Source organism: Carassius auratus, chromosome 19 (genome assembly GCF_003368295.1).
Source record: "Carassius auratus strain Wakin chromosome 19, ASM336829v1, whole genome shotgun sequence".
NCBI lineage: Eukaryota > Metazoa > Chordata > Actinopteri > Cypriniformes > Cyprinidae > Carassius > Carassius auratus.
In genome coordinates this window covers 15,513,075-15,539,397 of record NC_039261.1, presented here as the reverse complement: position 1 = coordinate 15,539,397, position 26,323 = coordinate 15,513,075, and the positions used below count along the sequence as shown (strand labels likewise).

Genomic DNA, 26,323 nt, shown 5'->3' with positions numbered 1-26,323 from the left:
AATATTAATGGTATTTATTCTTAGATAATATTAACACTTTTATTAGATTTTTGTAGAGAAATATTAAATGGCCCCTTTGGGTGTTATAACAATCAAAGTATGGATTAAATAAAATAACATGTAAATATCAAAATATTATTCACAAGCCTCATTAGAAATTAAAGATAAGCTGTACTGTCAATTTAATACTGATTTCCATGTTATCGTTAATGAAGAGCCTTGTGGTGATAAATGAATCTCAAAGCAGCAAACTACAGGGTTAGATCTTAGAGCAACTCTACAGTGCACCTGAATATACACAATGTTACATTTCATATGATAGACGTACATGAAACAATACTGATTCTGGTATCTACATAAATTTTTCTGTATACAATTTCATTGATAAAAATAAAGCATGTAAACTCAGGTATAGTATAGGTTTTTAATTTTTTTTTGTTGCAAAAATAGACTCATCTGCTATTGCTTTGGTGTGATGGACCAGATGATTGGGACAAGAAGGACCAGTGTGCCGCTCTCTCGACTGGCAGAAAACTCCTGCATGAAGTTCCCAGATCTACTTCCTCCCACAAACCTATCTGTGCTCAGAGACCGAAGAGCTCATCGGCCTTTGGTGCATTTCCATTGGTCTTGTCCCAGTCGGTCTCAGAGTTCCAGTCCTGAGGCGTCACCCCAATGTCCAGGACCTGGGGGTTAGTACGAGACTCAGCGAGTCTATGGGGAAAGAGACAGAAGAACTGAAAAAGCTGAAACTCTTCAGTGATGTAGATGTACAGGTCTGATTGCTGGAATTTCCCATATGAGTCAAAAGGTTTCATTGAAGTTATATTTCACCCCCAAAATGTACATTTCCAGAAAATGTAAGACGAGGTTGTTTCTTCATCAGAACAGATTTGAAATCTAGCATTACATCAATTGCTCACCAATGGATCCTCTGCAGTGAATGGGTGCCGTCAGAATGAGAGTCCAAACAGCTGATTAAAAACATCACAATAATTCACAAGTAATCCACACCACTCCAGTCCATCAATTATTGTATGTATATTTTTTTCAATTATGGATAGAACAAGATTATGAATAGAGAACTTGTTTAAAGTCGTGGTTAATACGTGCTGAAAGTGGCGCTTGGTTTTCGCGGGACTGCCTGGTTTCGATCTGCTAAATAGTAAGGCGTGTCCAGCTGACTTCAATCACAGGTAATCAGGCTAATACAAAGCACTAGGTTTCACCGCGGCAGCGGTCGCGGCAACCCTCGTATGAAGACCGATGAGTGTAAAGACAATCGACTCTACCTGCGCGACTCCACCGAGCAAGGACACCGACAAGGCACTTGAGTATTGCTTTTCTCTTTTTTTTTTTCACTCTTTGTAAAGTTTGTTCTCAAATATATCTTACACTTGTAGTCACTATGTGCTTTCAGATCTCTACTATCATTACTAACAGTCGGAGAGCACGCTATGTACGTCGCAGGAAGGCCTGTCTGACAAACCTACGCCATGTCCCTCTGACCTCTACTACTATGCTCTCTATTCCAGTTGGTCTCTGGAACTGCCAGTCTGCAGTTAACAAAGCAGACTTCATTTCTTCTATTGCTACTCATTCCGGTCTCAACCTCATGGCACTGACAGAGACTTGGATCAAACCTGAAGACACTGCCACCCCTGCAGCCCTCTCTACTAATTTCACTTGTTCCCACACTCCTCGTACCACTGGGAGGTGTGGAGGTACGGGTCTCCTTATATCCAAAGAATGGAAATTTGCACTTCAGCCATCACCTACAGGTACTGGTTCATTTGAATCACATGCCATTACTGTAACCCACCCTGTTAAAATTCACTTTGTGGTCATTTATCGTCCTCCAGGTCAACTGTGAAACTTCTTGGAGGAGTTGGATGTGCTGCTATCAAACTTTCCTGAAGATGGTACTCCTCTGGTACTGCTTGGTGACTTCAACATCCACTTAAACCCCAGGCTGCTGACTTCAAAACTCTGCTCACCTCATTTGATCACAAGCTAGTGTCCACTACAGCGACTCACAAATCGGGCAACCAACTTGACCTCATCTACACGCGCTGTTGCTTTGTGGACACCTCTTCAGTTGCTCCACTGCACACCTCTGATCACTTCCTCATTACTGCTAACCTAGCACTTACTCCTGAAGTGGCACACACTCCAACGCAGGTCACCTTTCGACGGAACCTACGCTCTCTCTCTCCACTCTCTCCACTGCTGTGACGATCGGACACTCTTCAAGACTTTCTCTTCTCTTCTTAATGCGCCGCCTCCACCTCCTCCATCGACTCTTACAGCGGACGACTTTGCAGCTTTCTTCACAAATAAGACAAGATCCATCAGTAACCAATTCTCCACACCGCAGACTGAGGAAAACTTCACAATGACCGATGCACACTCTTTATCCTCCTCCTCCCCACTCTCAGAGATGGACGTCTCCAAAATTCTCCTGTCCAATCATCCTACTACTTGTCCACTTGATCCTATCCCCACTCACCTCCTTCAAGCGATCTCTTCTTCAGTCATACCTTCACTTACTCACATTATCAACTCCTCTCTTCAATCTGGAACATTTCCCCTAGCATTCAAGCAGGCTCGGGTAAGCCCACTGCTCAAGAAACCATCTCTAAATCCAGCGCTTCTTGAAAACTACAGACCGGTATCCCTTCTTCCATTCATTGCAAAGACACTTGAGCGGGCTGTGTTCAACCAGCTTTCTATGTTCCTTGGACAGAACAACCTCCTGGACAGCAACCAATCTGGCTTCAAAAGTGGCCACTCAACTGAGACTGCTCTCGGTTACTGAAGCCCTGCGACTAGCAAGAGCATCTTCAAAATCCTAAGTACTTATCTTACTGGACCTGTCTGCTGCTTTTGACACGGTTAACCACCAGATTCTCCTGTCCACCCTCGGAAAGATGGGAATCTCTGGAACTGCTCTCCTGTGGGTTAAGTCCTACCTCTCTGACAGATCCTTCAGTGTGTCTTGGAGGGGTGATGTTTCAAAGTCACACCACCTTGCTACTGGGGTTCCTCAAGGCTCAGTACTTGGACCACTTCTCTTCTCCATCTACATGACATCTTTAGGATCTGTCATTCAGAAGCATGGCTTTTCTTATCACTGCTATGCTGACGACACCCAACTCTACTTCTCATTCCAGCCTGATGACCCGACGGTAGCTGCTCGCATTTCAGCCTGTCTGAGTGACATTTCTAGCTGGATGAATGACCATCACCTTCAGCTTCAGCTTAACCTTACAAAGACTGAACTACTGGTGATTCCAGCTAACCCATTGCTTCATCACTTCTCTATACAGCTGGGCTCGTCAACCATAACTCCTTCGAGGACAGCCAGAAACCTAGGAGTTGTGATGGATCAATTAAGCTTCACTGACCACATTGCTACAACGACACGGTCCTGCAGGTTTGCCTTATACAACATTAGGAAGATTAGACCCTTCCTGTCAGAGCAAGCAACCCAACTTCTTGTCCAAGCTCTTGTTCTCTCCAGACTGGACTATTGTAATGCTCTCCTGGCGGGCCTTCCTGCATGTACTGTCAAGCCTCTGCAAATGATCCAGAATGCAGCAGCGAGGGTTGTCTTCAATGAGCCAAAAAAAAGCCCATGTTACTCCTCTCCTCATCAGGTTACACTGGCTACCAGTAGCTGCTCGCATCAAATTCAAGGTACTGATGCTTGCCTACAAGACGACCACTGGCACGGCACCAACTTACCTAAACTCACTGGTTAAATCCTATGTGCCCCGCAGCAGTTTGCGCTCTGCAAGTGAACAACGCCTTGTGGTGCCATCCCAAAGAAGTTCAAAATCACTCTCACGGACCTTTTCCTGGACTGTGCCCAGCTGGTGGAATGACCTCCCAATCTCAATTCGTACAGCTGAGTCTTTACTCATTTTCAAGAAACATCTAAAGACTCATCTTTTTCGCCTGCACTTAACCTACTAACACCAGTACTTTTCCTTTTCTTGTCTTTTTCATTTAATAAAAAAAAAAATATATATATATATATATACACACACCTGGCTATGCGTTCTATACTAGACTAACTGAGACTTGTCATGGCACTTGTATTCTGTTGTTGTTCTCTTGTTGACCTGACTGCTTCTATTGTTCTCATTTGTAAGTCGCTTTGGATAAAAGCGTCTGCTAAATGATTAAATGTAAATGTAAATGTAAAGATACAAACATCTTGATGGATTTACGTCAAACACACAGCTGTTCACTTCACAAGTGTGGATTATTATTTAGCTGTTTGGACTCTCATTCTGATGGCACCCATTCACTGCAGAGAATCCAATGAGAAGTAATTTAATGCTAAATTTCTCCAGATCTGTTTTGATCAAAAAAACTAATCTACATCTTGGATGACCTGAGGGTGAGTACATTTTCAAAAAATTTTTTTTTTTTTTTGGGTGAACTATTCCTTGAAAGGACACATTTGGGGGGTAGCTATTTTATCAACTATGCTAACAACTAGTGTGGTTTTATTTGTAGGGTTAGAAGGCATGCAGTACATTAATGCAATCATATTACACTTTTAACTAAGCGTTATGTTCAGGGATACAAAAACAGGATGAAAACAAATAACATACAAACTGGCTACACTGAAAATGATGGGATATTGTAAACAAACCACACTGAATTCAAATATGGATCACTGCAGAACCCTGCCATCAAATACACAATCAGGTCTGTGTGTTGGGTCAGTACCAGCCCAGGATGCTAATTTGGTTGGGTTGATGAGTGAAAGTTGGCAGGGATCAACAGGGGAGGGGGATGATGTTACAGACTGACAGACGGTATATAAACAGAACACAGATTTGGGTATGGAGCGGGTGGATGTTAAGCTCAGGTTGGATTGGTACAGGACTGGACCTGTGCTTGTTACCTGGAGAGTACTCATAGCTATCCAAACTGCAGCTAGAAACAAAGAGAGAGCACAACAATCAAGTGCCGCAGGATGCTTCTCCGTACCCCTTTAAGAACCAGTTCTATTTTAAAACAAGTGATAATGCATGAAACAGCCAGTTTTTGATATTTATCTTCCGGTAGGCATGAAAGGTTAAATGCGGTATTAGCTGCTTCAGCCCAGACCTAATTAAAAACTAATAATAATATAATGTATAATATTATATATATATATATATATATATATATATATATATATATATATATATATATATATATATATATATATATATATATAATTTTTTTTTATTATTAATTTGCGCAGTTTTTAATTTTTTTATTAATAATAAGAATAAAAATAATAATAATTATTATTATTATTGACATTATTTTCTTTTCTTATTTACAGTATCAAATATTCATTGCTCATTTTAAGTCTCACAAAAAGCAGACAAGAACAGCAGTTGACAGGAAAAAATAAATTAAAATAAATAAGAAGCTTGTTGAGGAAACATTTCCAAGCATTCCATGTTCAGCTTGTTTGGTGGACTTAATCAAATAAAATTGAAAACATTTGTACTCAAAGCACAAATATTCAGGTCAGGTTTTTCATCTTTATGCCATTAAAAATAAATCCTTGAAGGCCAACTCTACATTCGCAGGGTGAATTATACCCTGCCAAAGTACTGTTATGTAAAGCTCTAGCTTGACTCTGTGGAAAATAAACAAATACAATCAGAAAATCTGTCTCATGAGACTTCGGTATGGGAAAAGTGCCTTTGCTCAATTGCTCCGGATGATTAATCAAAGGCCAAATAGTATGTGGAGCAAACTAAAAGATATATTTCAAACTCTTCCAACAATCTTTGAGAACAAACACAGAAAGATTGTAGTTTGAGATCGTCTTTATGTGCGGGAGTTTTTTTTTTTTTTTTTTACATGCAGCTCACTTCTCAAGGATTTGCCCTTCCTGCCCCTCATTGAAGAGAGATAGAAAGGAGATTTAGATGAGACAGAAGCTCGTGAGAGAAGATAAGAACAGCTTTGGGTGCCTCATACCTTGAAAAAGCCTCTTCCAGACCATCATCCATCTCCTGAAATGAGGAACAAAATGGTAATCGAACTGTAACAATACGAGCAAAGTTAATGGCCAGCAGGCCTCGTCTTACCCATAGGGTGGTGCAGTTGTTGTTGGGTTCACTAGGATTGTCAACATTCTCCACAGCAGATGAGTAATCATCAATGTCCAACAAGTTCTCTGTAGCTACTGCTAGAACAGACACATAGCCCTTTAGTATCAAAGTGCTGAAGGGATATCACACACACACATACAGAGCAGAAGGCACAGTGAGTTTTAGTTTGTACCTCCTACTTTAAGGCTGTTCAGGCTGACCGATCTCTCTGACTGTGAACTGTTGGATGTCTCTCCAGCTGAATCCCATTTCACACGGTTCTCTCTCTCTGAAAGTAGAGCAACCCATGAATTAAATTGATGCTTTACCATAAAATAAAACAGAAATATACAGGTGCATCTCAATAAATTAGAATGTCGTGGAAAAGTTAATTTCAGTAATTCAACTCAAATTGTAAAATGCGTGTAAAACCAGAGAGAATTGATGGGCTATTGTCAAGAGGAAGATGAGAAACAAGAGACCAAAAAATGCAGATGAAGGCCACTGTCAAAGAAACCTATGCTTCCAGACCAACTCAGCAGTGCCACAAACTGATCACCTCCATGCCATGCTGAATTGAGGCAGAAATTAAAGCTAAAGGAGCCCCAAGTATTGAGCACATGTACAGTAAATTAACATACTTTGCAGAAAACCAACAATTCACTAGTTTTTTTTTTAAGTGGTCTTATGAAGTATTCAAATTTGTTGAGATCGCAAATTGGTGGGTTTTTGTTAAATGTGAGCCAAAATCATCACAATTAAAAGAACCAAAGACTAAAACCGATTCGGTCTGTGTGCATTAATTTAACATAAGTTTCACAGTTGAAGATATACAATAAATATCTTTGTGATGCATTAACTGGCTTCAGATTACAGAAATCTAAATCTCTGTTTACTAAATCATTTCTAACATGGCACGACTGCCATAATCAATCACGACAGCCTCAATGCCCTCAAAGTCCGCATCAGGAGAGCATCTTCACAAAAAGGTGACAAATTTTCTACTTGTGGCGTATGATCCTTAGTTATATACAACCTCCACATTGTTCTGTGGAGAGATATGACACTGTACCTTCTTTGGCAACCTCCCAGAACTCGAAGGCCACTCTGAAGGCTTGAGCCACCGTGAGTGTGACCGCTTGAGCCTGAGAGAACACAACAAGACGAGAGCGAGTCATAAAGACAGGAAGGAAGAGAGTATCTGTGCATTATACATACACAAGAACAACATGCACATACATACATACACACACACACACACACATTTTTAAGTGATTTCAACAGCAGTCATCAGTGGTTTGCAAACTTTAGACCAAATAACATACCTAGACAAATCAAACCGAAAGGCAAAGTATTAGTCTGAATTTAACACAAAGCTATAATAAAATAAGTAGATCTGCCTCTTTCTATATAATATATGGACATAAAACACCTCTTTATGGTAACTATTAGAGAGACAGAAAGATAGAATTAAATAAATCGTTGATAAGAGAGAATATGAAAGAACAGGAGAAAACTGTTTTGAAGATGAAAGGAGGTCTTGCGGGTTTGGAACGACATGAGGGTGAGTCATTAATGACATCATTTAGATTTTTGGGTGAATCAACTCTTTAAATGCATTATAAAATATACTGAAAATATTAAGTATAATATTTTTATATAAATGTAATTTATTATATTATATTATAAAAACATTACTAGGGATGTAACTATTATTCATTCAACTCAAGATTCGAGGCTCGATTTTGATTTCACGATTCGATTCTCAAAAAAAATTCAACAAAATGAGATTGAAGGCATTATACAGTAAATAAAAAGGTGTCGTTTTATTAGGTTATTGCTGCACGTTTCTTTGTGAAATTGAAATAAAACACAATTGAAATATTAAAACAAACCCCAAGTAACAAACAAGTTACACAAAAGAAACATCTTAATATGAACAAACTAAGGCTTTGTCTGTGCACTTCCCTTTTACAATGAGGCAACCACAGAATTTAAATCGCATGAAACCACAGACTGTATCAAAACATGGACGTAGTGTCTTTGACGTCACCCGTAGACTGCTGAAAAGCGTTTTTGAAGCAAAAAAAAAAAAAAGTTTGAAAAGTTTGCAGAGTGGGCCATCTTGGCAGCGCATCATCGCGCGACTCTCCCAGACAATTGAAAATGGGCAAAGAGACGGGAGTTGGTTGCTGAAGCCACACCCATCTAGGTCGACGACAGTGTTAGCAGCGGCAACCCACCTGTCACTCAAGTGGCCACGCCTTTAATTAGGCAGTACTTTAAAGCTTAATATAATTTAAATTTATGAGTTATAAAAATAATTCACCCCCCTCACAGTTGTCATGAAGGGCAAAATTAGCTATATAGACCAAAATCTTTTTTTGCACCAGGCTGTAGATTTTATTTTTTTTTTTTTGCTGCGAAGTTGGGCATTATAACATGGGGAGTCAGTTATGAATTACAGTTTTAGTCACTTCCTTACTGGCTTCAAGAGAGAGAGTGCGGGAGATTGCCGCTCGCATAAAACATATCTGAAGGAAACAGCAGATGAGCAGATTCACTCTCTGACAGCAGGTGGTGCTTTAGAACACAAATGATTCAGTGTTTCCTGGACCGCTCTAAACAAAGCAGCTTATGAACACTACTTTAATATGCTTTGTTCAGAGGCAAGATGAAAAGAAAATACCATGTAAAACTTACTAGATAACTAAGATAAAGTTCCCCTCAGAGATACATTCATATAAACTCCTACTCCAATTATATCAAGATTTGTTTTACATCTCAACCGATTTGAATAGTCACATATTTGAAATGTTTTTCAAATTAATCGTTACATCCCTACATAAAACAAAGCTTTAGTTGTGAAAATAAGCTGCCTTACATCAACAAAATCACATCTGAAATAACCACAAAAGCAACTATCCTCACAACTGTTTTACATTAGCATGTTGCTAAGATAGCAACACAGTATTTCAAAAAGCAAAAATACTCTGCATACTTGGTAAACTATAACATTTATAAACAGTCAATAATTACACTGACCTGCGTTTGTACCAAAACGTTTTTAGTATTGAACAAAGCGGATTTATAATCAATTTTCTCGAATGGTTTACAGTCGCAGACTTGTTTCACCAAACTTGGCACAGTGCATTCTGGAAGTACGTTCTCTGAAGATTGACCAGCGATGTCTTACACTTGGACAAAACAAATACATCTCTGATTTCATCCAGCTTCCTGATCAGCCTTTGTTTCAGTAGTGCACTTATGCGGCTCACTAGGAAAGCTTTTGTATCTAACCCTCAGAGCATCTAGCCATAAACAGGCATGTTTTTGGATAGTGAAGTGAATGCTTTGAAGAACAGCCTGTCCTTCAACAGACACAATGTGAGCTAGTCAGCTATTCTGGAAAAAAACTGTCCTCCTTCTTCATGCTTTGTTTGACTGCTTTTGTTCCAGTCAGAAGTCTTTATGGTGACTGAAGATTCACAGCTTTCATAAGGAAAGCATCAAACACTCACCACTTTCCGCTTGGCACAGAGGAATGCGTGGCACTCCAGCGTCTCATTCTGCTGGTTCTGGGCGATGAAAGCAAACACTTTGTCATGCATCTTGTCAGCGGTGCAGTATGATATCCTGGGGGAAAGGGTCACAAAACACACCAGAGTTAAGGACTTGCAGTCAGTTTTGAGTAAATAAAATTGATGTTTTGCAGAGATTTGGATATGGAGCAGACACAGCTGACTGTGCTGGAGCTGCAAGGACTGTTTTATGTATTGCTGTTACACACTGAAGAACTGACGACTGCTGTTTTTCTTTAATCAAATATAGGAAGCGAGCGTATGTGTGTGCATAGTAGGCTCAGCTGAAGCACATCCAACTGTGAAGATGAGATTTATGGGAACTACTGCTGGTCTCCTGCAGCATGCTGTATTTCCCATCTCCCCTATTGAGAAACTCAGGTGTGTGTGTGTGTGTGTGTGTGTGTGTGTGTGTGGTAAAACACTGGATGGAAGGATAAATCGTCTCCACTGTAGGTCAGACGGGCTCACTTCTCAGAAGAGGAAGTGTCAGAGACCATTACTTTCATAGCGAGTGAATGTTTAACAAGCAGTTGAATGTGAGAGAAGTCATGCCAGAAGTGTGTGGAGTTCACCTGAATATGGAAATGTTCTCAATCAGCTGGTTGGACACACTGTCACACAGGACGATTCCCTGAGGAGACACTTTCAGAGCCACCTTAGGAAATTTCTTCCCACTGGCTTTGGCCTAACAAATGAACAAAACAATGAACAAGAACAAAAGATTTTAATAAGGTTGCTTGTCCATGCAGAACTTGGTTCTTGATTCTAGGAAGTTCTGTGGGATTACTTTAAGGGTTATGGACAATGTTTCCTCGAAGCTGCGCACGCGTGCAGCCTCACACTTCTTCCGCCGCAACCATGCAGAAGAAATAATATGCAGCGCACACGCAAAAATGTGTTAGGAAGGCCATTAATTTGAATTCTAGTAAACCTGAATTGCAATTCTCGGGCAAACCACTATAGAGTTGGTGTCGCTATAGAGTTAGAACTGGTGAATGCAGTTTACAGGTTTCAAAGAAAGAGATGATGTGCGCAAATGAGTTTGTAGAAATCGAAGACTTTAATGGCTGCAGACAAAATAGTTCAACACAACAGCCAATGCAAACAAAATGACGTGTGAAATAAAACGTTATGTTTTAAAGAAGGCTTGATTAGGGGGTGGAAGCAGCAGATGACTTTTAGTCACTCACAGGTGTAGTGGTATGCAAACTATAATTATATATAACAGTTATCTAACATCCCTATAGTAGACATACAGAAGAGTTACATTTTTATATTATTATCATTTATAATCACAAAGTATTTTAAAATAATTTCTTGGTAGCACAGCACTGTAAAAGGTGTTTTCCCAGGTAAAACTAAAATGTGCATCATTTAAAAAACACGCAGTAAAGAATGTTTTTGCTCAGCTGGCCAAAATGTTCACCCAATAATGAAATGTTTTGCTCTGCAAGAAAGAAATTAGAGGAAACATTGGTTATGTGTTTTCTGAGGTGTTCTGTGTGATTTATTGTGTTGCTCTGTGATTGCTAGGGTGGTTTTAGGGGTCTCACTGATATAATCTTTGTATATTCTACATATCCGAGTTATGGATGAGCAATACGGCCAAAAAACTATAATGTTAAACATTTTTATGTCAGTCGGTAAGGCTAATCATCACGATAAACTAAATTTCAAGTTTCAAATTTCTTTCAATACTAAATGCTGATTTTTGATTATTGAAGTTGTAGAAACCAGACCGTTAATTGTGGTTTAAACTGCTCTTTATGGTCAGAACATGACAAACTAGGGGTGTCAACAATAATCGATTCGGCAATGCATTGTGATGTGGGGCATGAACGATTCAGCATCGATGCGGAAAAGTGCCATAATCTATTATGTCACTGTTTATTTTCTGGCGGACAATAAAGTTGTGAAGTTTAAATACTTCCGGTTTCCGGAGAATAACATTAACAACAACAACAACAACAACAACAACAAGCAAGATGGCTGAGGCGGAGGGAGATGACCGTGATAGACGGATTATTAAAAACACGCCCAAAGCTTGGAAAGCGGACATCTGGGCACATTTCGGATTTTATGAAGTGAATGGGAAACTAGACAAGTCTTATGGGGCGGTCACACTGCACTTTTCTCTCCATTGACTTCCATTCATACGCATGTGAATGCGTCAGACCGGAAACGCAAGCTTATGTGAAAAATTTCGCATTTCGCTACATTCCAAAGTTCAAGTTCTGACCTTCGAATTCGCATCACGTGAAGATGTGGGACCAGTAGAAGATTGATACGTCACTGCGTGACCTCTCTGTACAGAGATTCAAAAATGAAGGAAGCGCTATATAACTTTAGCTGTAGCGCAGCGTCCTATTTTATATAATACATATTTAAAAGATTATAAAAAATAAAATAAAAAAGAATCTGCATGGTTTGTAGTGTCAATCGGAACAGATACATTTGAATGAGGACGTTTTATAATTTTTTTATCGCAGAGAGTACAATATAATAAGACGCTTTCGAGGCCGTCGCAAAAGACACAGTACAAGCACATATTAATCCATGTTGTGATAATTGAGGAGAGACCGTTTTATCTTGCTCCCGCCCATATTCGCAGCGGCGTCCGAAATAATTTTGCATGTTTAAAGTCTAGTGTGACCGCGCCTTTACGCGGTGTGTAAAATCTGCCACACTAAAATTAAGCACGTTGGCAATACAACTAACTTCACGAACCATCGTTGGTATCCTGAGTTAGCTTCAACAACAACACAAAAAGTCGACACATCCCAGCCAAGAATTGACGAGTCGCTAGTGTCAACATTGCCACACAACTCCGAGAGAGCAAAGAGGATCACACGATCGGTGGCATGTTTTATAGCGAAGGATCTACGACCCTATTCTGTGGTAGAAAATGTGGGATTTCGCCACATGCTTAAAACAATTGAGCCCCGGTATAAGCTACCAATGTATGTAGCTGATGTGATGGTAGGATCAGGGGGCAGGCATATATAACTGTCATTGTCATATAGCTGCCAAGCTGTTGTTTTGTTGAGAATAGTTTGCACTTTACTTAACTACTTGGAAAAAAGTTTCACAGTAATAAGTGGTTACTGTGTGTTGTTGCACTGAATATTTTTATTCCTAGGTGGTTGTTGTTAAAATAGTGTTACTTATTATTTTAATATTTGCACAGGACTTCATGAAGTGCTCTGTCTTAGAGCTGCTATTTTACTGTGTGTAAAAAAAATAAATAAATAAAAAAAAACACTGAAAGCAGGGATTTTGACTGTTTTCATTTTCAGGTATGAAAATGTCATATCCAATACTTTTAATTTAATAACTTTTATGTCAAAGATACAGGAGACACATAGCAGCCAATAAAATCTGTTGTTTAATATCTGCTTGTATTGCCTCATGATTGATGAAAAATTTGCCTTGTGTGCAGTAGAATTTTGATGCATCCCAATGCATCGTAGAATCGAATTGAATCGAATCGTTACCTCGTAAATCGTAATCGAATCGAATCGTGAGGGCAGTGCCAATGCACACCCCTATGACAAACACTTCACATATTTCAATTCTTCACACTTTTCCCGTTTTAAATATATACCTGAAAATTTCTGGATGTTCTTATGAGTAACATCACTTCAAATCATGAAACAGGTTTGTGTACATTTATGATAACAACAAACAGGAACATCTTTTTTTTTATATGGTGAAATTTCATTATTCTGTTTGAGTTTTATTAAACTGACCATTGGTCTTCTATAGTAGCATACATATAGATCGTGATAACCACACTTCAAACCACACATATCACCTCAATATCATGCAAAATATATATATATATATATATATATATATATATATATATATATATATATATATATATATATATATATATATATATATATATATATATATATATATATATATATATATATATATATACAGTATTGTTCAAAATAATAGCAGTACAATGTGACTAACCAGAATAATCAAGGTTTTTCGTATATTTTTTCATTGCTACGTGGCAAACAAGTTACCAGTAGGTTCAGTAGATTCTCAGAAAACAAATGAGACCCAGCAATCATGATATGCACGCTCTTAAGGCTGTGCAATTGGGCAATTAGTTGAATTAGTTGAAAGGGGTGTGTTCAAAAAAATAGCAGTGTGGCATTCAATCACTGAGGTCATCAATTTTGTGAAGAAACAGGTGTGAATCAGGTGGCCCCTATTTAAGGATGAAGCCAACACTTGTTGAACATGCATTTGAAAGCTGAGGAAAATGGGTCGTTCAAGACATTGTTCAGAAGAACAGCGTACTTTGATTAAAAAGTTGATTAGAGAGGGGAAAACCTATAAAGAGGTGCAAAAAATGATAGGCTGTTCAGCTAAAATGATCTCCAATGCCTTAAAATGGAGAGCAAAACCAGAGAGACGTGGAAGAAAACGGAAGACAACCATCAAAATGGATAGAAGAATAACCAGAATGGCAAAGGCTCAGCCAATGATCACCTCCAGGATGATCAAAGACAGTCTGGAGTTACCTGTAAGTACTGTGACAGTTAGAAGACGTCTGTGTGAAGCTAATCTATTTTCAAGAATCCCCCGCAAAGTCCCTCTGTTAAAAAAAAGGCATGTGCAGAAGAGGTTACAATTTGCCAAAGAACACATCAACTGGCCTAAAGAGAAATGGAGGAACATTTTGTGGACTGATGAGAGTAAAATTGTTCTTTTTGGGTCCAAGGGCCACAGGCAAGTTGTGAGACGACCCCCAAACTCTGAATTCAAGCCACAGTACACAGTGAAGACAGTGAAGCATGAAGGTGCAAGCATCATGATATGGGCATGTTTCTCCTACTATGGTGTTGGGCCTATTTATCGCATACCAGGGATCATGGATCAGTTTGCATATGTTAAAATACTTGAAGAGGTCATGTTGCCCTATGCTGAAGAGGACATGCCCTTGAAATGGTTGTTTCAACAAGACAATGACCCAAAACACACTAGTAAACGGGCAAAGTCTTGGTTCCAAACCAACAAAATTAATGTTATGGAGTGGCCAGCCCAATCTCCAGACCTTAATCCAATTGAGAACTTGTGGGGTGATATCAAAAATGCTGTTTCTGAAGCAAAACCAAGAAATGTGAATGAATTGTGGAATGTTGTTAAAGAATCATGGAGTGGAATAACAGCTGAGAGGTGCCACAAGTTGGTTGACTCCATGCCACACAGATGTCAAGCAGTTTTAAAAAACTGTGGTCATACAACTAAATATTAGTTTAGTGATTCACAGGATTGCTAAATCCCAGAGAAAAAAAAATGTTTGTACAAAATAGTTTTGAGTTTGTTCAGTCAAAGGTAGACACTGCTATTTTTTTGAACACACCCCTTTCAACTAATTGCCCAATTGCACAGCCTTAAGAGCGTGCATATCATGAATGCTGGGTCTTGTTTGTTTTCTGACAATCTACTGAACCTACTGGTAACTTGTTTGCCACGTAGCAATAAAAAATATACTAAAAACCTTGATTATTCTGGTTAGTCACATTGTACTGCTATTATTTTGAACAATACTGTATTAGTGCTGTCTATCGATTAAAAAAAATTAACTAATTAATCGCACAATTTTTTAAAATTAATCGCGATTAATCGCAATTAAAAGACTGAAACTTTTTGGATATGTAAATGTAAAATGTAAATAATTAATGTAAACTCAAGACAAAGAAACTACTTAAATTCAAAATATGATTGTTTATTGGAATTTTTGTTTAACTTGTAACACAGATTTTCTCATGTAAACAACATACCTGCAATAAACCATCAATATCCTCCAAATTAACTGTTGGCTTGAAAGCCATATTTATTACAGAAATAAAAACACAGGCATGTAAGTATCATTTGAATTTCAAAACAATCAATGCCAATAAAAAACAAAAATGATTTCCATGTTGAATTCTAAGTGGACTGCAAAAAAATTCCAAAGTATAGTCATTGCCAGTGCTTTAAGTGAGCCGGTAGGCACCGGTACTCAGTACTGCCACTTCCAAATATAGCTCTTGAGCGTACCGCCACCTCTCCATGCGCCCAGAACGTGCTTGTAGCGTACCGGTACGCTCATTTGGACATCTGTTTTAATAGAGGTTTTAATCTTTTACCTGCACTGCCGATATTCAGAGCGCCCTTCACAATGCAAGCTTCCTAATTCATCCCACCCAGAGCAGAAACTACATTACCCATTCACCCTTAAGTTATACAAGTGAATAGCGCATGTGTCGCTTTTCCCACTGTTAAGTGTCAACAACTCAACGTGGCCGGAGAAGGTGTGTGAAACTCGTTGTGAGTTATACTAAAGCAAAATCTTGAGTATTTATTGTCTGATAAACATTACAAACTGTCTGCGGAGGTTGAGTCGTCCTGCAGCCCCCGCTGGCTGTTCATTGGCTGCAGCATCTTTTTTCTAGTTCTAAAAAAATACCGTAGACGGCAAGGCACAAATTTAGATATTCATTTATCTAATGAATCTAAAGCCTATGCACAAAGACAATATGATCTTTTTGTCCCCTTTTTGTTTTAAAGCTTGATGAAGAGAGAGAGCGCAAGTTGCTGCAGCTGAGGAGGACAGTGATGCACGCGCACAGGAGTGATTGACAGTTCGCGGCACTGTGTACAAAAAATACTCCGCTACACAATTATTTCGTTATTTTCCTTTAAGCTTATTAACGTTAGCGTTACAGAAAGGTCTGATTTACGCACTGTTACAGTCATTGTTTTTTTTGTTTTTTTTTAACAATGACATTTGAGTTCATGATTTTAATGTTGCTGTTTCTTGTGGCAGACTAAATGAAGAGTAATGTTTCTTGTGGCAGACTGAAGAGTTTTATACTGAAACTTTCCGTCTAAAAGTCCTTCCTTGGTCTTATCCATATTTCTTTGCACGTTGAACACACATAGGCCACAACTGGAAATAAAAAAACTGCAACCGCGTTAATTGCGTTATTTTTTTTTAACGCGTTAAATATTTCAAATTAATCGAATGCGTTAACGCGCTAATTTTGGCAGCACTAATATATATATATATATATATATATATATATATATATATATATATATATATATATATATATATATATATATATATTAGTCTAAATACATTAAAAATGTATTTGTGTTTAGTGCATTTAGTGTTTGTGTTAATAATTACTGTTATCGTTTATTTGTCAAATGACGGAACTCACAGTGGCAACAATCCTCTTGACAGCAGCGGCTGAGAGCTCCTCGCCTTTGGGTTGGTCCACAAGAGTCATGCCCAGATGCCGAAGGTTAAAGGTCATTCCCTCCAGAAGAGTCTCTCTCGTGTCAGTCCAGTTCTCAGGGAGCTCTGGAGCAAGGGGAGAAAAGATGAACAGAGTGAAGAGGTTATGAGGAAACACTAAACAGCTACAAAAACATCCACACATGTGGGTTAAACCAAGTCAGCACTGACAAAACAGCTTCAAAATGCACAACAAAGACTCTAGAGGTCACAAACAGTTGTGAAATATTGAAAGAAAAAAAAACAACCTTTGCTCTAAACACTCTAAATATCTAAAGATATTCAAGGCCTAAAACATTTTGGATGCCTCTGAACATCCTTATTTCCAGGGCTGACTGAAAACAAAAAGACAGTCAAAGGTCTGGAGCAGCCTTTTTAATGAGACGTCTTCAAGCAATGTTTTTGCTTAAAAGATTAGAAAACCTCCAACACTCCTGCCTTCACAATCTGCATAATTTCCCAATAGGATTGCAACACATTAATCAGTTTCTTCCATCCATTAACTAAAATGCACACAAATATATTCTCCCGTTATTTCTGTTGAGGCTCACATGTTTGGCTCTAGTAACACTATCTGTGGCTGACTGCTTTCTGCAGTGGAGCTATAACATTTAAATTCAGAAAATCCCCACTGATCAATTCTGGGAATTACAACACAAAGGAACCAATCCCAAACAGACAAGACATTTTTTTTCCGTTTAGTCAGATGTGTTAAAACTGGTGAACATACACCCTCACGTTCAATTTTTTTTTATGTATGATCTCAATGGTTTGTTTTTCAAAGTACATCCTTAGTGTGTTAATTTTTCTATATGATCCTAATTAAAGATAACGACCCAGATATGCCATTAAAGTATATATTCTACCTAAATGTTATATTATATAGTAAAAAAAAAAAGAAAAAAAAAAAAAAAAAAAAAAGAAAAGCTTCTTTGTGATGTTCTTGCCATTCAGTAGTGTTATAAGTTCTCATGGAGCAGTATGATGCAAACTGCACTATTCCTGCATCTCATTTACTTTAGTCCGAACAAGCTACTGATCTGCTAGAATCCCAGAATCCTCTCAAATGCTCAACCATTAAAGCTACTGTACCACTTGTTCAATGAAACATACATAATCACAGGAAACAGTGAATCATTGTCTCAGAAAGACATTGTTGATTTTTGTGAACAGCCGACAGTAACGTGTCACAACAAGAGCAAAATTCACAAACAGAACCAGTCATACCAAAGATGTTCAAATCATTACAAAGAAACTGATGAGTGAATTATTGTGTCCTTAAATCACTTTAGGAAGCTGCAGGGTGTGTATCATTACTTCTCCCACAGCTCCTTAAATAGTATATCATGCTGAAATGATTGATGATGGTCTACAACCCCAGCATAAAACCAGGGTAATTCACAGACATGCAGAGATGGAAAAGGGTGTAATAATACTGCCCTGGTAGTGACATACTGATTAGTGACACACCCAAGGGCCCTTAATCACAGAAGGGGGGGGGCACTACTTGGTCTTAACCATGTCCCTGAAGAACCATCCAAGGGTGGAGTGACCCAAACCACCTCCTGCCTTCAAGCTCCAAAATCAGAAACTCAGCTGGCTGTTGGGCCAGATATGATTACGGTGCAATTTTTTTTTCCTCTTTTCTGAGGTCATGGTAAGGTTGGGAGTTATTTCAGTCTTGGCAAGATAGAGTGAGATAGAACAATCATATTGTTTATTTTTTAAAATGGAAAAATAATCAGCACTCTCAGAAACAGGAAGTCATTCCAATAAAAGTAGATGATGCAAGCGATTGTGACAAGTTAATAAGGACCTTCATATGATATATTTTTGTGTGAGAATTACAAACAACTACTAAACATAGCCTAATTTCTTTGGGAACAAATCCTCATTAAAAAAAAAACAAAAAAAAAAACAGGTCTTCCTAACAAATCTTAACTCATGTTTCTACTTCCACACAACTCCTCATGAAACATGAGAGGTGAATATCGAATGCTTTTATCAAATGGACTGCCTGGAAAAGGCTCAACAGCTGGACGTCTCCTTGGCACTCTGCATCTGACTGCTGTACTCTTTAGTATTTGCAGGGCACCGACACACCAACAATCCAGAGGCACGGGCGATAAATCTCACCACTATAAAACACCATAAAAACTCTCTCTTCATTACAACTCAGCCATGTTTGCTGCAAACTATGCACATTCTCTGTTCAGGCACATGACTTTGGAGCAGCAAGAAGGACATTTCTGATCACTCTGATGAGAAGTGATCATAGGAGATAGCAAAATGAAATACTTCCAAAAGTAATTATGAACTATGACAAGGTGAATCTTTATCAAACCTCCTGTTTAAAAGCTGATAAGTCTATTCCTTTTGCTATCTGTGAACAATGTAGTCACCTGCGTTCATTTTTGAAAATCTGCATTTAGTACTGGGTCAATAATTTTTTTTTTTTTATTTACATGAATTAAAAATACATTAAGATGCAATTCACATTTTTATCAGTAAAGTAAATATTGTAAAAATATTATTAACCAAATCAAAAAATATATAACAAAATCAAAGTTGTGTGGTGTAACCATATATACAGGTGCTAGTCATATAATTAGAATATCATCAAAAAGTTGATTTCACCAATTCCATTCAAAAAGTGAAATTTGTATATTATATTCATTCATTACACAGAGCCTGATCAAGTCTAGGCCCAAGCCTGGCCCTGGCCCGAGACGATCAGGCCCTAGCCCGACCCGTGTCTGACAGCTCATAAGAACCATCAGCCCATTTTTTATTTTATTTTTTTTCTGTCCATTACACAGCGGCAGCCACACAGCAGCAGCCTGCCCTATTTGCAGCCATTAAAATAGGTCAGTTTTGTTAGTTATGTTTCTTTTTATTTCTTTATTAAGTTAATTTAGACAAATGTTTGGAGCATTTTTTTTTTTTTTTGATGACAATTAAGTAGCCGAGCAGATAGCGAGTAAAACATGTTTGATCAATTTAGCCTCTCAAATCAACGCTAATACTTGGCTACAATAAAATCCATATATATATAAAACACTTCAAGCATATAACACAGACAGTTAGTTTAATAAATGTTTATTTATTAAACCACAGTGAGTAAAACAACAGTTTTTTAAAAACTGAGGCAGGCTCAGGCTGCTCGCAACAGCACTCGCAAAAGAAGCAATGAGCAATAGCCTACAATCTAAACAATGTAAATTAAATTACAAACAAACTTGCAGGTAATCTTACCTCAAAAATGCACCACAGAACATGGCCATTTTTTTTCCATTTCTTTCCAACAGTTAAACAAAAATAAAGTCCAATCAAATGAAAAGTTAGAACAGTCTCTTACAAAGCATCGCGGAAAAAAGAAAAGCATCCACAGTGGAAGGTCTTAACCCAGTCCTCCTCTCTTCTATCACTCTTCCCGCTGCACTGAAGACACGTTTGCTGCTGCTGCTGCTGCTGCTGCTGCTGGCGGGGACACTAAACAGAGCAGTTGCGGTAGCAGGGTCTCATGCTGTTTCCACCAGAGCAGCACATCTCGTCCATCACCTTCCATGTTGTGATTGGGGCGCATGTATTGCTGTACTTCGTCGTCATCCTCGTCCTGCTCTACATACAATGTTTTCCCAGTCTTCCTCAAACTTGGCCAGCGCTCTCTTTTTTGCTGCGTGGCCCGCAGCAACAGGTGCAGATACAGAAATGCTCAGCGCTGCATCATCACTATTTTTTTATTATTAGTTGGTCAAGTAGGCTATGATTAATACATTGATTTAGAGGCCTATAATAGCTACCACTATAGTAAGTGGTTATAAGTGAAATATAATCGTGCGTCACGCTGACGGAAAACCTTCTGTGTGCATGCGTGAGACTGTCATGTATCAGTGTAATTATCAGATTATGAATGTTATGAGGTTATGAAATGTCTGTTTGTTTTTCTTCAGACGTCAACTTCTCTCTTTTTTTTTTTTATTAATGTAAAATAAAAGTTATCTGCTGGTGTTGGTCCACTGTGTTTTCTGAGGTCCAAGGTCAACGCAGCCGTATACCAGGAAGTTTTAGAGCACTTCATGCTTCCTGCTGCTGACCATAACTTTATGGAGATGCAGATTTCATTTTCCAACAGGAATTGGCACCTGCACACAGTGCCAAAGGTACCAGTACCTGGTTTAAGGAACATGGTATCCCTGTTCTTAATTGGCCAGCAAACTCGCCTGACCTTAATCTATGGGGTATTGTGAAGAGGAAGATGCGAAATGCCAGACCCAACGATGCAGATGAGCTGAAGGCCACTATCAGAACAACCTGGGCAACCATGCCATGCCGCATTGCTGCAGTAATTCAGGCAAAAGGACACCCAACTAAAATGCAAGGCCTTCCCTAAAAGAGACGACGTCTGAATGGGAGCATATGTTGTTCAAGAACTTGAATATACCTTTCAGCATTGATGGTGCCTTTCCAGATGTGTAAGCTGCCCATGCCAAACGCACTTATGCAACCCCATACCTTCAGAGATACAGGCTTCTGAACTGAGCGCTGATAACAACTTGGGTTGTCCTTGTCCTCTTTAGTCAGGATGACATGGCGTCCCAGTTTTCCAAAAAGAACTTAAAGGGGGGGGGGGGGGGGGTGAAATGCTCATTTTCAATCAATATCCTGTTAATCTTGAGTACCTATAGAGTAGTACTGCATCCTTCATATCTCCAAAAAAGCTTTAGTTTTATTATATTTATAAGAGAAAAATAGTTTGTGTCAATTTTTTTCAGAAACGGGGCTCGAACCCGGGTCTCCGGCATGGGAGGCGGACGAACTAACAAGGAGGCAGAGATATTTTAAGCAGTTTTACTCACCGCCTGCGGTTCCAACACACGATCGTGACCCTTTTTCGTTGGGATTGCATCATCCTTAAGAAAAAAACGATACGCAAATCCGGCGTCAAACTGGGCCTTGTTTGTAAAACAAGCAGCTTCGAAATGCAGGGAACAAACAAAAACACTTCCACAACTCCGTCGATGCTCTTTAAAAATAAACTCCGTCCACTGGTCCCTTAATGTTTTTGTTTTTTTTTAGTAATCTGTGCAGGGTTGTCTTGCCCTGGCAACCAAAAACACACTTCTTTTGTGACATTTCGCGACGCTCTCGCTCTGATCAGTGAAGTCTGTTGTGCTCTCAGTGCTCTGCTATACGGGAGCGCGCGCTCTTCCGGCAGACGTGACCTCAGGACCCATATAAGGAAATTCTGCTCCATCTAACGTCACACAGAGCCATACTCGAAAAAAAACTTTCCGAAACTTGTGACAAACTGGAAGGAGTATTTTTGGAACAAAAATACTCCTTCAAACGTACAACTTAATTTTTCAAAACTTTGTCCATGTTTAACATGGGAATCCAACTCTTTAACAGTATAAAAAACTCAGTATGCATGAAATAGGATTTCACCCCCCCTTTAAAATTTTGATTCATCTGACATGGCGTCCCAGTTTTCCAAAAAGAACTTAAAATTTTGATTCATCTGACCGCAGAAAGTTTTCCACTTTGCCACAGTCCATTGTTGTGATATCCATTACAGTAGCATTCCTGTATGTGATGCAGTGCCGTCTAAGGTCCCGAAGATCATGGGCATCCAGTATGGTTTTCCGGCCTTGACCCTTAAGCAAAGAGATTGTTCCAGATTCTCTGAATGTTTGGATGACATTATCCACTGTAGATGATAATAACTTCAAACTCTTTGCAATTTTTCTCTGAGAAACTCCTTTCTGATATTCCTCCACTATTTTTCGCCGCAGCATTAGGGTAATTGGTGATCCTCTGCCCATCTTGACTTCTGAAAGACACTGCCACTCTGAGAGGCTCTTTTTATACCCAATCATGTTGCCAATTGACCTAATAAGCTTTTCCTTATATGTACATTTAACTTTTCCGGCCTCTTATTGTTACCTGTCCCAACTTTTATGGAATGTGTAGCTCTCATGAAATCCAAAATGAGCCAATATTTGCCATGATATTTCAAAATGTCTCACTTTCAACATTTGATATGTTATCTATATTCTATTGTGAATAAAATATAAGTTTATGGAGATATGTAAATTATTCCATTCCTTTTTTACTCAGAATTTGTACAGTGTCCCAACTTTTTGGGAATCGGGTTTGTAATAAAATAATGATGATGTGTACACTCACATGTAAGAATTTTTTTTTTTATTGTTACTTATATTATGGTTACACCACATGGCATTGTAGAGTCATTAAACTGATTTTTTAATTTATTTTTTATTTTAATTTTTTTACGACATACAAGAGGAAGGGAACTATAACAAGGCGAATTATTATTGAACCACCCATCTGAATAATAGGCCTATTCATGTTGCTTTTACAATTTTTTATACAAATATTGATACTTTTAAAAAAATCCATCAAATCATAGTTGTGCATCCGACATGGGGGGGGGGGTATTATATATATACACATGAAAGATAATACAAAAAAAAAAAAATGGTACATGCGGTTTAAACTAAATCGGTCCTTTTATTTAGCATTGATACTCTGTTTTATCATTGCTCAACCATGACCCTATCAGAACAAAACTGCCACTGATTTGTTTTGTTTCGGGACTCATGACCCACAAGTTTAAAACCACTGGTTTAAAGAGGAATCATACACAGTCTAGCTGGCAAAATGAACTCCAACCCAGTTAAATAAAAAAATAAAAATTCTGGATTCCACAAGTAGTGGTGAAATTAGCTTAAGTTTGTCCTGCAGCTAAAAGTAGGTCAGTAGATCAAAAACAAAAGAATGTTAAACACACAAATGTGTCTTATTCTTCATCACTCATCCGTTGAGAAAACAACCTATAAACACTGGTAGCTAGATGATGTTGGAAACTTTTACCATTTTGGCAAAGCCTTAGCCTTCACTGTGACTGAATTATGACCGAACACAATCATAACCATGTACTTGCAGACTTCTTGCATTCCAGGTCATGTAGATAAGCAGCTCTCAGCCAACAAACAGAGCCGCTTTTGTGAAGTCAAGGCAGAATTAAAGGGGAAATGAAAATGCACAGCAAACTTTCTGATCGCACTGAAGGAAAAATATAAATAAATAAAGGTTGACCTTGTTAAGACCAAGCCAGCCCACTTCACCTGCTTTCAAAGCTCTGTTCTGAGCTTGTACATTGCAACTTTGAAGAAGTCTTTGTCGAAACAAATGTGCCTTAGAATGGCTTGGAAACTGCCAGCAAACAAATGTCTCCTTGTAAACTAGTCCAGGATCGATGCCAAAGAGAAGGAAACAGATTTCAGATGCCGACAAAAATCGCACTGCTGGCTTTGCATCATGTTTATTTCACAATTTTTGTTTGCCTTTTTTATTTTATTTTTTAAAGTAGTGTAAATTTGAGACAACGTTACATTTTAAAAGCAATAGCAGGCCTTGCTGAGATACATTTTATTTTATTCTTTCAAGTCACACTATACATATAAATATTCCTAAATGTTTTGGATGCAGCCTCCTAAAACTTTTAAGAGAGTTAGAGGAGGCTTCAGATATATCTCTCTGGAAGATTTATAAAGGTCAAAGACACTGCACTGTGGGCCTCTGCGTGTGCTTTTCCAGAATATTTAACAGGAGGTCAGTGAAGTGTAGAAATATCTCAGGATCTTCACAGAGTGCCAGAGAGCATCTCAGAGATGAACATATCCACATTCCAGCCTCCTGGACCTAGACAGTATGTACTTGCATAGTGAATGATTACAGTGGTGAAACTGTGCAACCCTGGAAATATTTTGCTACTTTTTTCCCTCCAGAAATTTGCACTTAAAGCAAAAGTGATTTAAAAATAAAAATTCTGGGTTTTTGAGAGCTAATGAAAAGCATGCTAGTGTTGGTGACATGCTCCAGCAATTTCTCATAACCTAGACAGCGTTTTTGGTCATTACTGCGGTCTAGATAGGGAGCTCAACAGGTTTTGAGACCCAGACATCAACCAATGAACCCTAAAACATGTAGTTTGGTATGAAGGTTGTGAATCTCAAACACATATATGACTTAAATACTCATCTGTGCCTTTCATTAAACAACTTCTCAGAGAATATGTCTAAGTTGTAATCAAGAGCCATTTAAAAACATAAAAACACAAACATTTTTAACACAAACTAACTAACGTTAACATACCTTCCTAACTATAAGGAAAACAGTGTATTAAGTTACCAAACATAGTTAGCACTTCTGACAAACAGGTCCAGATGCGTATGGATCGACAGCACGCACTTTGAGACGAAAGTCTCTCTGTTGACACGAATAACGTTAACGTTACTCACTTTGGTGTTTGCCTGAGCTCCTGGATTGTTTGGTCAGGCTGGGACTGCGAATAAAAGCCCTTCTGGCAGATTTGAGCACATCCATGGCGATGTTTATGAACGGAGAAGCGTCTTCAGGTGCTGCTGTTGGCCATGAACTACGTCTTCTCACTCTCAACTTTGTTTTTGCCGTGACGCCGACAATCCCGACATCTGTGGGAAGACTTGAGCCTCCGCGTCTCCGGGGCGGTGTTTCATCCGTCAATCAAAATGACGCTCGAGTTACGCGCGCAAAGATTCTGTTTCCATGGCAACGGCGTTAAACAATCCCTTCGTCAGACGTGTCCTTTTTGAAATGGTTGCGCGCGAATATCAAACAACAGTCACGCGTTTTTATTTATTTATTTATTTATTATTAATAAGGAACCTTGTATGAGCGCTGTGAATGCCTGCCCAGTCAACATTCGTAACCCTACTTTAGAATTCAGTCCGTGATTCCCAGAATAGAAAGACACGAAGACAGTGAGAGCATAGAGAGGAATCTACGGATCTCATCTCTGTCGCCCTCATGTGGCCATAAAAAATAGCCCTCTATTGAAACTAAGGCTTGTTTTTATGAAATCATAAAATCAAATCAAGTGAAATATGATTTTTAAATGTCATGCACTTTTTAGCATTTCAGTATTTATTTAATAATTAATGTATGGATAATTATAATGTTTCCTAAGGCAGATCAGTGTAATAGTATTGCTAATTTAACTTTATTTTAATACTTTCTGCTTTTTATAAGTTAATTTTAGTAATTTTGTTGTATTGGACTGTATGTAGTTTACTATAGCATTTTAGTTTTAGTCATTTTAGTCCTTCAACCTTAACTAAACAAAAATGAAAAAGTTTAAACAACACAAAATATAATTATTCTATTGCAAGTAATGAAATATTTGTTGTATACTTTTTAAAAATTACATGTTATATTATGTTCTCCAATTGTAAAATTAAGTATCACAT

At 38.4% G+C, this 26,323-nt stretch overlaps 1 protein-coding gene across 3 annotated transcripts; it reads right to left on the bottom strand.

Moving 5' to 3' along the window:
* On the bottom strand, positions 1-25,589 carry LOC113119553 (low density lipoprotein receptor adapter protein 1-B-like). 3 transcript variants are annotated; one of them, XM_026289114.1, is made up of 10 exons: positions 25,337-25,589; positions 16,933-17,075; positions 10,270-10,382; positions 9,635-9,749; positions 7,186-7,258; positions 6,307-6,402; positions 6,111-6,211; positions 6,001-6,035; positions 4,922-4,953; positions 1-714 (listed from the first exon to the last, which is right to left on the bottom strand). In XM_026289114.1, exons 1-10 carry the CDS (start codon positions 25,419-25,421, stop codon positions 668-670), a joined length of 840 nt encoding a protein of 279 aa, XP_026144899.1. In that variant the 5' UTR covers positions 25,422-25,589; the 3' UTR covers positions 1-667. The 3 variants fall into 3 exon arrangements, with proteins under 3 accessions (XP_026144899.1, XP_026144897.1, XP_026144898.1); XM_026289112.1 differs by lacking the exon at positions 4,922-4,953 and having other exon boundaries at positions 429-714; positions 25,337-25,588; XM_026289113.1 differs by lacking the exon at positions 4,922-4,953 and having other exon boundaries at positions 429-714; positions 6,111-6,208; positions 25,337-25,588.
* Between the last annotated feature and the right edge of the window lie 734 nt (positions 25,590-26,323).

Coding starts and splice junctions, on each gene's coding strand:
- LOC113119553 (XM_026289112.1), bottom strand. CDS start 25,421: ATGGATGTGCTCAAATCTGCCAGAAGGGCTTTTATTCGCAGTCCCAGC. Junction 6,403..7,185: donor CTGGGAGGTTGCCAAAGAAG/GTACAGTGTCAT, acceptor CTCTACTTTCAG/AGAGAGAGAACCGTGTGAAA. Junction 715..6,000: donor CTGGAAGAGGCTTTTTCAAG/GTATGAGGCACC, acceptor CTTTCCCCATAG/ACTCGCTGAGTCTCGTACTA.